At 41.0% G+C, this 9,253-nt stretch overlaps 1 protein-coding gene across 2 annotated transcripts in view; it reads left to right on the plus strand.

Moving 5' to 3' along the window:
* Positions 1-785: 785 nt before the first annotated feature.
* fam91a1 (family with sequence similarity 91 member A1) overlaps positions 786-9,253 on the plus strand; it is a gene marked incomplete at its 5' end in the record, with an annotated part of 17,787 nt that continues 9,319 nt past the window's right edge. For both annotated transcript variants that reach the window (XM_035682051.1, XM_035682052.1), the window contains 9 exon segments: positions 786-870; positions 1,586-1,737; positions 3,319-3,376; positions 5,192-5,259; positions 5,617-5,730; positions 6,213-6,303; positions 7,267-7,329; positions 7,606-7,712; positions 7,887-7,925. In XM_035682051.1, coding sequence (XP_035537944.1) covers positions 786-870; positions 1,586-1,737; positions 3,319-3,376; positions 5,192-5,259; positions 5,617-5,730; positions 6,213-6,303; positions 7,267-7,329; positions 7,606-7,712; positions 7,887-7,925 — 777 coding nt within the window.

The following is a 9,253-nucleotide window of genomic DNA, read 5'->3' on the forward strand; positions in this document are numbered from 1 at the left end:
GGTACAGGCAAACACACAGGGCGTTAACAATAATTGTTTTTCATCTTCTTCTCATCTCTCTTGACTCTTGATATTGTTTCTACTTACAAACTCATTTCCTAAGAATGCACCAAACTGACTAGTGCGGCAGACAATACCGACACATTAGGGGGATCAGGTATCGCCGTGATCAGCCAGTGGACACTCAAACTCAGTTTGTCAGTGTTATTAAATTAACTGTTTTTGTTTCCAGTTCATTCAGCCGCCAGCAGGCCAGCGTCAAGTTTCTTCAGAGCCCTGCGCCACATCTATTATCTGGAACTTACCTCACCATAGAGTGACCGGAATACAGATTTTTCAATTTGACGGGACAAACAACACTGATATCTGTTCTGCATCCAGGCAGAGAAAACACTCTTTAATAGTTATATTTTGCTCAAACCCAGCTTGACTACAGGGCACAGGAAGGGGTCTGGGAGGCACCCTGCAGGTCTGGCTTTGCCTCTCTGGATGAAGTGCCGGGTGCAGGCCCTCAACAGCTACTGTTATGTACAGAAACACCCGCTCCCACTCCAAAATCTAGTTTTAAGACCTTCATTGTTTTAGTTTTTGTTGCATTTTCCCAAACTGATGTGTTTGATTAAATTACCACACAGTAAATTTGGGGCAAGGAAATCTTTCATCAAGTATAGAAATGACATAGACAGTGGGAGGATAGCAGGGTTAAGGGGGCTCATTTCCCCCCCCCCCCAGCAGGATAATCTCGCCATGGTCCTCACCTGTGTGCTGTGTCTTTTCCTCTGCAGAGTTTGGGGAACTCTCAGCGTGAGTATGAAAAGCATGTGCTGCTGTACAGCATCCGCAACCAGCTGCGATTCCGCAATAACCTAGGTGAGCAATGTTTGTTCCTCACACCAGTGCTAAACATACACCTTGTACTGTGAAACGCATCAAGATTTGGTGCGAGATTAAAAGACAAAGGCCGAACAAATCCTCTTGAATTTTATAGCTCAACAATCAGAGAATGTGTGTAAGTTTCTGGACTGGCCAAAAATACCCTCAGTTTCCGGTTTATTGGGTACATTTAACTAAAAGGAATTCAATCTAATACAACAGCCCTGCAATAAATCCTGCTGCCAGGATGGTCGGATGAATCTCATTATTTTCACTGCGTTGGCTTTAGCTAGGTGTATCTAAAAAGTGGCAGCTTAGTGTAAACTACAACTGCACCAGGGCTGGTCAGCGTGCAGACAAACATATTGTATCACAGCTACATTCCTGGAGTCACAGTAATACTTGATTTGTAAGTAAGATTGAGTGATATCGACTCTATTCCTAAGCAGGCTTGTCTTCAATAAACAGGAATGTGATTGTACTACCAGTTAAGTAATATGTATAATAGTCTTGAAATAGCTCTGTAATAACACACACTTAATGTAATCAATTGTATTACTTCCCTTGTGACCTTGTTGAGCTGGTCAATACTCTCAATTTACCCTGGATTGATGTATACTGGTATAGATTTAGAATCGGTTACTGTATGAACACTCACCCCTGGCTGTGAGCTGACTGCTGTGTGTGTGTTTTTTTTATTTTTTATGAGCAGTGCGCCACGTGAGGAAGGATGAGCGCAAGTATTATGAGGAGCTCCTGAAGTACAGCCGGGAACACCTGATGCTGTACCCCTACCATCTGTCTGACATCATGGTGAAAGGCCTGCGAGTCACTCCTTTCTCATATTACATAGGAATCATGGAGGTGAGCAACTACTGCTGCATTGCACAACACAATAGGCGGGATGGTTGTTTGATGTTTTCTTTTATCAATAGTCTCGGTAAGCAGCTTCTGAATACCTATCTGAAAAGCTCTGGCTGATTCACTAGCGTTCCTTCCCATCTGAAAACCCAAGACAATAACGTGGTGATTTCATAATTTCATCTGCATCTCAACAATGAGCTGGATAAACTCAAAGGCACAGAGCGGGGAGCCTTATTGTGCTGCAGCAAAGATTCCCTAATTGGTTTGGAAACATCCAGTTGCTCTTAATTTAAATTGAACAATGTCTTCAATTTTAGCATCCCTGGAAACCGGTGCAGAAATGGCAGTTCCCAACTAAACAGGAAATCCAAGAGAACACTTTAGAATAAGAAGGATCCAAGCTTTTTACAACTCTCTGCCTACTCCCTGCTGTCGTGTTTCATATGCTCTCTGTCACCTGGGTAATTGAAATACACCATATTATAAAGGTACATCTAACTAGATCGACTGAAAAGGTATCCATTATTTATTATCTATACATGCATCATTGGCTAGCATGAGTGAGCCATGCAACTTACATATGATTTGCATCTAAAAAAAAAAAAAAGAGGGACCATGTTAGAAGAGCATATGGCTCAGTGTATTTCCTATGGTGATAGACTTGGCATCAATCAGGCACTAGGTGTCAGTCAGTGTCTAGTGAAGCCGCATGTACCGGCTCAGGGAGACACAGAGGACTGATCCCAGGACAAACACACCCAGAGAAAATCTTTGCTGTTTGCTCTGCAGTCAGTTTGGGCTCGGTCCGCATGACGGCTCCCTCTCACTGATAAAGCTCAGCGTGTTGTTTGAGGCTGGAACTGACGGGCTCGCAGAGAACCAGTCACAGTCTGTCGCGAGACTTTGACCAGCCGGGTTCTCCTTGACTTCTGACACTCTCAATTAGATTACAAAGACTGAGCCCATGTGTTCACATGGCTGGAAGTGCTGCTTTTGAAAAGTTATTCATACTACATAATAATAATATAATATACTGATAATAATTCTGATCTCTTCATGAAAGTGATGCACCTGTAATCTGTAGCGCTTGAAGCCGATTACAGATATATTTACCGCATTATTTCTCTGCATCACGCCCTCAGATGTATTTCCATTACTTCACAGCCCCGTGTGTTTACATAGAGAGAGTGTGTGCAGATGCAAGCTGCCACATTTCATTGTTCCACATTTAGCATACTTCCCATTTCATCAGAGGTAATACGCCGGTGTTCTCTTTCATGCCACAACCTATAAACATGAATAAAGACGGACCATTTAGTTTTCAGCTCACACGCTTTCCTATGCGTGCTAAACTAAACTTGACTGAGCTTTAATTGTGGCCACTAAATTGCCGAAGGCTATGTCATATTCTGATAATCCGTCTTAAGCACTTAATGAAAATGGGGAGTAGAAATTAGCACGGCCGCCCAGATCTGCTAATCCTGTTATTAATCAGAGGCAGGGGGACATAGAAAGAGGGAGAGGAAAAATGAGTTTAATTCTTCTTTTTTCTGTCTCCTTTTTTTTTTTTTGCACCTCCAGGATATTATGAACAGTGAGAAGAGTTACGACTCCTTGCCCAACTTCACTGCTGCTGACTGTGAGTTTTTTGTTTCTTTTTACCCATTTTTTTCCTCCACTTCTCTCCCACACTGTTCAAATGACATTACTGGGGTTCTGTAGCTCCTACTCCTGCTTTCTCTGCGTCTCGGGTCTGTCTTTTTTTGTTACATCTTCGCTGCTCTTGTTGTTAACAGGCTGTCAGTGTGTGAGGTGGTAGAACAGTCACAGTGAAAAGATGCAAGCTTTCAGGACGTTTAGGGATTTAAATGAGGGTCATGAGGTCATTGGAGGGGCACTCTACACTTCAAGCTTTTCAATTTTCAGAATCAACTGTTTTATTCTGTGTTTTATATCGTTATAGAATGAATATCTTTGGGTTTTGGACTGTTGGTTGGACAAAACAAACAATTTAAAGACGTCTTCAGCTATTTTCCCTATCAATTGTGAAAATAATTGGCAGATTAATGTACTATTTTTTTCTGTTTTCTAACACAAATTACTATTTACTGCTTTGGTTCAAAGTTTTCTAAATGTTATTTTAGGAAGTGGGGTTATTTTTTTGTGTTGACTATATCAGTGATTTTGATCTGCTTCTGTGTTGCAACACTGGAGGTATAATCTTTCTTAGAAAGCCCACTACTACTACTACTACTACTACTACTACTTTTGTTAAATAACAAACAAATCCCTCACTGGTTTTGATGGTTTATGAGAGAAATGGTTTTCAAAACTCACTGACAGGCATTACTAATAAGCATGAAACATTTCTTTGTATTTCTATAACCAAACCAGAGTACTGGCCAACTGGTTTTTGGATCGGCTAATATAAATCCCATTTCATGGTGAGTCAAAATTGCTTTAAAAAAACAAAACGACACAAAACATCGCTTTTCCGATATGTTACTGATCACTGAGGAGCTGAATTCCTCAGAAATTATTGCAAAATCAGATTAAGATTGCATCAAAGCTGAAAGTCAAGTGTACAGGCAGCTGTAGCATTCTTTGACTTTGCGCTGTCGAGTGAACCGGGCTTTGGCTTTGGCCTGTGAGTGACTGAGTCCTGGCAGTACAGGACCTTCATGCTGTGGAGGCAGAAGGCTGCCTGCAGGCTGCCGTGCTCGCAGGGGCCTCTCTCCTCTAATCTCCCTGGAGGAGCTTTGGAAGTGTGTCATGCAGAAGTGGGTGGATGGAGAGGCGGTGAGAGAGAGTTTTACGTGGGCGGATATTTGTGTGTTGTGTCTGTGTCTCGGTGAAACGGCATGATAGGCGTGTAGGATTCTGCTGCGTTAGGAGGCCGAGATGCAAACATCCCTCACTAGTCCCTGTGTTCATTGGCAGCCGTCCCAGCACATTTGCTCTACAGGCCTGAACATCATGGGCTAGAGGAGGTGACAAGGTGGCATTCGGAGTCCCAAATCTTATACCTTTCTATTGAGTCCATAAAAATGTTGCTATATGGCCCATTTTCATTTTAGAATATATGTGTTTATTTAAATGCTCACTCTTTTCAGAATATCCTGTTTGTATATTAGTGGATGGATTAGTAGTGGTTTCTAGTGTGTAAGTATTTGTGTGGACATACTCCCTCAGCAGAGTTTGGATGAGTCACTTGTGAAGCTCCTTCTTTCTCCGGAGTAACTCTAAAATTCTTAAACTTTGCTTCTTGCTGTAATTGTCTCTCATTTTTTTCTTGTAAAGCCTCAGAGGCTGTAATTGAAAAATGCCAGAGACACTTTTGCAGCTGCACCGCTTCCAGATTTATTTGCCATAATATTAATGTTCAGCGATTACAAGTTCATGGCCACTTACTGAGGAATGATTGAGTTTTACTAACTAATTTCTCACCCCACAGGTCTGCGGCTGCTTGGTATCGGGAGAAACCAGTACATTGACCTGATGAACCAATGCAGGTCTTCCAAAGTAAGACATGTTTATAATATAGCTGGTTTAAATGGTCTTTTATAGAACTCATAGATTTGTTCATGTTAGCACATTTAGTGGCAATACTGAATATTTAATATTTATCCAACTGCATCTCCCCCTGCTTGACTGGCCAGCAACAAACTGCATAGCAATACTCAATATGCAGACACATGAATCAACTATAATAGCCATAAAAGAACCCTGCAAGCTAAAACAAAAAATATTGCATATATTTAAAATGTATTTTTACAACATTGTCTTCAAAATTTATTTGAGCACTTAACAGCCATCTGTATCAGGCTTTAGTGACTATTCTCACCTCACCTGCATCCCCGTCTGTTTCCCCCTTCTCAGAAATTCTTCCGCAGGAAGTCAGCGCGGGACCTGCTACCAGCCAAACCAGTGGAAATCTCTGTGGAGCCGTGGTGGGTGGCGCAGACAGGCTACATCACTGAGGATGACATCAGGGTGAGCTTTGCTTCTTCTTTTCCACTTTGGTGGGAGGAGAGAGGACAACGTGACATCCTTGTGTTGATGTATTTGATTTCTTTAATCTTTCATTTTATGGACATTACATGTGTCATTGATCTACGAGATAAGGGAGAGAATGACACCAGACTGTGGGATTTTTTAGCTTGAGCTTTCATTGAAATTCATACACATTACCCACCAAGCTACAATTGTTCATCCCATGAGCCCCTTCACTGCATGTGGAGAACTCACCTGACTAAAAATAAATACCTGCCAAGTTCCCAACAGTTCTTCTCCCATCCAAAAGAAGAAAAAAAAAATTGAAACACTGGAAAACAGTCTAGGAATCCACATTGTTATAATATGCAAATGTATTCATCCTGCCAGAGACTGCACTACCACTGTTTTGACATCCATGGAGAAAACCCCACATGTACAGCTATGCTTTAATGTTGTGTGTTTGTTGTGTATAATTACAGATCTGTTCTCCAGCAGAGAAGAAAGCCATTGATAAGATGATAGATGCTGGTCCTCAGCTGGCTGGATCAATGGAGTACAATGTGGTGTTAAGTGAGTATCTGCCACATGTTATGTTCTCATGTAAAACAACTGCATACATCAAAGATTTAACACATTATACTGTATTGTATATTATTGTATACACCTTGTTTTCTAATTATCCTAATAAAAAAACATTTACTATTGTAATACTGTGCCTACTGGGAAAGAACAGCCAAAATACATTTTTAATTTATTTACCTCCAGAAATCTGTTAATTGAGGTGGACTGAAACACCACTCCTAAATAAAATACCTTTAACGTCACACTGTTATGGGATTATGTGGATTTCCTCACTGTCTTCCTTTTTCCCGAAGGGATCTGGTCCAGTCTCCTTTTGCATTTTGTCCCACTTTTACATCCAAAACAGGAATTATGGCTGTGTTCTTATGCTTTATGATCCTTGTGCAACAGCATCTTGAAATAGACTATTATTCAATATATTTGCTCTTATAATATTATTATTATTTAAAGTCTGCTGGGTTTATTGGTTTGACTTCTTGAACTAACACCTAAAGCTTTGCTTATAGGAATATAATAGTACATAATATGTGATTTTTATGTAAAATACAAGAAACGTGGAGGTTGATACTAATTGCAGTTTAAGGGCTCTTATCAGCGTCCTGGTGTGAATTTCAGAGATGAAGCATGGGGACTGAGGTTGTGTCCACGCAGTTTAAATGTTAATTAGAAAACAGTTCGACAGTGATGAACCTCTGCCTCTAGAGTGCTGGTGACTGAGTGGGAACAAATACAATTAAATACAGCAGACGCGGGGCAATTTAAATACAAGTAGCTGTTTAAATGAGGTTTGATTGGCTTGAATCTTTTCCACCACTCTCATGCATACATACGTACAATTTTCTGTTCTTCACAGAAGAAATTCAATAACTAGGGAGTTTGTATTGTAAGAGTTGTTTTTCTAAACGTGGTAACAACAATGCTAAGTATTATTATTATGTTTTTGTGCGCCAGGCTTGTACAACCGGGGCTTCATCTACTTGGATGTTCCCATATCTGATGACAGCTGCATCGCAGGTACATCAGCGTGCGTGCGTTTGTGTGTGTGTGTGTGTGTCTGTTGAAACATCCTGCTATTATCCTCCCCTGAGTGATTAAACACTGTATGTACCTAAAGTACAGCTGTGGGAACATAAACGAGCATTATGGGTAATGGACTCGCACTGATCAGAAACAATGCCTAATAGTGTCATTACAGATATATGCAGTATTTAAAAAGAAGGCAGTGAAACAAATTCATTAAATAAAACGATGTAAAAAAATCATTTGTTCCTCTCCCTCTGTCCCTCCCAGTGCCCCCGCTGGAAGGCTTTGTCATGAACCGCGTCCAGGGCGATTACTTTGAAACGCTTCTCTACAAAATCTTTGTGTCCATTGACGAGCAGACGAACGTTGCAGAGGTAGGCTTTAGACATGTGTTTTATTGTGCTCGCCTGCTGTGCTCATTGAATGTAGTATGACCGTGTGTGTGTGTGTGTGTGTGTGTGTGTTTATTGATCAACTTCTCAACCGAGTCCTATTTTCTTTTCCCTCTCTCTCTCTCTCCTGATCCTTCCTCCCCCTGTGCCTCTCAGCTGGCGAACGTGTTGGAGATTGACTTGGACTTAGTGAAGGTGGGTATCCACTTGCTGCAGAATTCAGAGTCCAATTGTAATGTATAAACTAAAGAACTGTTTTTCACAAGAGGAAGGGAAAGAAAATGGTAGATCTGGAGAATGTGGTCCTGCTTTCAAAATTGACACTGACAAAACGGGGAGGTAATTTTCTCTGGCTCCACTGTGATTTTGAAGACATTCTGAGACATGCTTGTTGTCTCTCTGTATGCTTGCAAAACTGCAGTGTAACAGTATAAAGAAATAACAACCTGTTGTGTTTTTTGCTCATTTATGATTTCTAATATTGAGATTTAAGTTTGGCATCAAATCTGAGAGATTAAAACCATTTTTCAGTAATATTTGCTCCCGGCTCCTTTGAGTTGGCCCTCCAAAGGTATGCTGTTATTAAATTTGGGTTCTGGTTTGTTGTTGCTAAACTTATATTATCTCATTTTATTACAGTAGTTCTTTAGCATTGCTGTCTGGTATGCAAATCAGTGAGAGAGGCAAGGATATTATGTAGCCTAGAATGTAGATATTTCTGCACAATTTGGCTGTTTCATTTTGCATTTATATTCACATAGACGTACACCTGAGAGGTAGACTGTGACACACACACACAGACACACCAGACTCTACCAGAGGGCTGAGCAGCGCCATTCTAGTTGAATTGGTGTTCGAGTTTGACCCAGTTTTCCCCAGTTTCCTATTCACTCGCTATCAGACACGGAACCAAACTCCCTCTCAGTGTTATGACCTGCAGCGTGAAGAGCTGAACTCGCCCTGTCCCTCTGTCTCATCTCATTCTCACCGCTGAATAGCAGCACTCATGAGAAGTGGTTGAAGGCAGCGGTTGCAGCGATTCTCCAGGAGAAAACCCTGTAACTTCAGAGACGATTGAAATGTCTGAGAGGTCTCCTTTGTGCAGAACTTTTCCCATCTGACTTGAGTTTAACTTTCTCTTGTGTAATGAGTACCTCATGGTCTGAGACATGTGAAAAAAATATCCTTGCTGTGCTTCTTTTGATATCATAAGAGGGTGACTAAGGGTTGACCTCAGCTTGCACTGGGGCATTAAGGCATAGAAAGCAATCAAGCCCACTATACTTGACTGAGGTGGCCTGTTCAAGATTAAATTGCAAAGCAAGTTGATGACTGTATAAATTAAGGAAATAATGAAAAAGCCAGCCAACTGTTTAGTGGAAAGTACACAGTGTTACCTTTTTATATTCTTTTTTGAGTCAGTTTGAGTCACCAGACATGAAATAATGCCTTTTTTATTGTTGGTCTTGAGAGCAAAAGAGTATTGAGGTAGTTTTTAAGCTCCTTTAGCCTGTCACAAGTCA

Source organism: Morone saxatilis, unplaced genomic scaffold (genome assembly GCF_004916995.1).
Source record: "Morone saxatilis isolate NCDOM2014 unplaced genomic scaffold, NCSU_SB_2.0 Contig9, whole genome shotgun sequence".
NCBI lineage: Eukaryota > Metazoa > Chordata > Actinopteri > Moronidae > Morone > Morone saxatilis.